The following is a 1,710-nucleotide window of genomic DNA, read 5'->3' as shown; positions in this document are numbered from 1 at the left end:
TAGATATTATCCAAAAAAGGGGGAAAAAGGTCTAAACACTATATTTACCATTCATTGAATTATATATTTAAAATGATGTTACAGAAAAAAATTAAAATAAAAAAAATGTATTTTTTGCTCTTTATTTTTCTTTTTCCTGTAAGGTTGTTTTTGTTTTTTTTTTAATAATTTCTTCTTCTTAATATTATTATTAGTTCTTAATTTTTTGTTAATTGTTGGGGCTATTTTCTCTTAAGTTCATTGCCTTTCTCTGATGTTTTTGAAAGAAGCCACTTTGCTCAAGTCTCAAAGGGATATTAATGATTAACATGTTTAATAACTCTGACAGATGCTTGTTCAGTCTTTGAAGTTTAGTGGCAGAAACAGCTGTTGTTGTTGTTGTTGTTGTTGTTGTTGTTTGTTAAAGCAGTGAAAGTCCCGCCTACCTGATGATGACACACTGGTTCTCGCTGTCAATCATCATGTTTCTGTACATGTTGTCAGCCAGAGCGTAGATGTGAGGGGGGTTTTCATACTGAGCCTGCGGGGGGGCAGAGGGGGGCAAAATGTTCAAAAACAGAGATTTGTACGTTTAAACGTCCTGACAGTGAAGAAATGATCCGGTTTAACAACTTTCACGTGTGTACATTTACGAGTGAATATTGTTAACGATGTTCTCTGCAGGTTTGTTGGTGACTGTTCATTAAAACATGATGATGTCTTAGATTCACTTCCCGAGCACAGAAAACCAGACCAAAATAAGACAATCTAGGCAAATACGCCGCCACGCCCTGACAGAGGGTCAGAAGTGATGATTGAGAGGGATTACTATTTTATTTAACTGACATAACTCTAAATACACAAATAAATAAACAAAATATGTTTTAACAATAAAATCTAAACTGAAATGAGCAAAAAAAATTATATCAATTAAATTAAATGACAAACACAGAATCACAATAACGAGTGTGTTTTTGTGTATTTGTTGTGGCTGTTTTGCATCGTTGTTGTTGTTGTTGTTGTTGTTGTTGTCGTCTCACCGCTCCCTGGTAGAGCTCCACTTCTCTCTCGGTGAAATACGGAAGCTGTTTGAACGGGTTCACAGAGATCAGAACTGGACCGATGTAGGTCTGACAGAGAACCAGGTCAAGGACAACAACCAGAGCCAGAAGAACCAGAGGGATCTGTGGCAGAATATTCAAAACATTTTCTTTTGTCTTCTTATATCTGACAGTACACTCATAATAACTCATGATGATGATGATGATGCTGATGCTTATATGACCTGTATAAACAAAAAAGACCATCAGCGAGAAGAAAGGTCGGACCGCGCACTTTTAGCAAAGTCACTGTGCCAATGAGCTCCATACCAAGACAGAAACCAGAGAGGGTTTCACACCGTGACTGAGCCGACCACCAGGGGGCAGGATATCAGCTGTCTGTGCATGGAAAGGCATATCTGCTGCCCAGCCCTAATTATGTTCAGTGGCGATAAAGCTACTCTCTTCTGTTTTATTCTGTTTTATTAAGAAGACCGGCTGGAGCTGCAGCTGTGTGAGGATACAAAGATGTAGTCGTCCATGTATCTCTTCTTCAGGTTCTCCGTGATGGCGTCCTCATTGATCTTGGACAGCAGCACCATGTCGTCCACCCCGCTCACCTTCACGTTCTGAGCCTGCCAATGGTAGCGCTCCTTACTCCCCTGAGGGGCGGGGCATAAACACACACACA

At 39.6% G+C, this 1,710-nt stretch overlaps 1 protein-coding gene across 1 annotated transcript; it reads right to left on the bottom strand.

The window, feature by feature from the left end:
• Positions 1-425: 425 nt before the first annotated feature.
• LOC121964725 (unconventional myosin-If-like) lies at positions 426-1,696 on the bottom strand (the record flags this gene model as incomplete). The annotated part of the gene is made up of 3 exons (XM_042514920.1): positions 426-520; positions 1,020-1,109; positions 1,544-1,696. Coding segments are annotated over 3 exons (338 nt in total), but the record flags the coding sequence as incomplete, so codon positions are not given.
• Positions 1,697-1,710: the final 14 nt, after the last annotated feature.

Source organism: Plectropomus leopardus, unplaced genomic scaffold, assembly GCF_008729295.1.
Source record: "Plectropomus leopardus isolate mb unplaced genomic scaffold, YSFRI_Pleo_2.0 unplaced_scaffold16921, whole genome shotgun sequence".
NCBI classification, from domain to species: Eukaryota; Metazoa; Chordata; class Actinopteri; order Perciformes; family Serranidae; genus Plectropomus; species Plectropomus leopardus.
The sequence above is the reverse complement of the archived record's forward strand: the minus strand, read 5'-3'. Positions and strand labels throughout refer to the sequence as shown.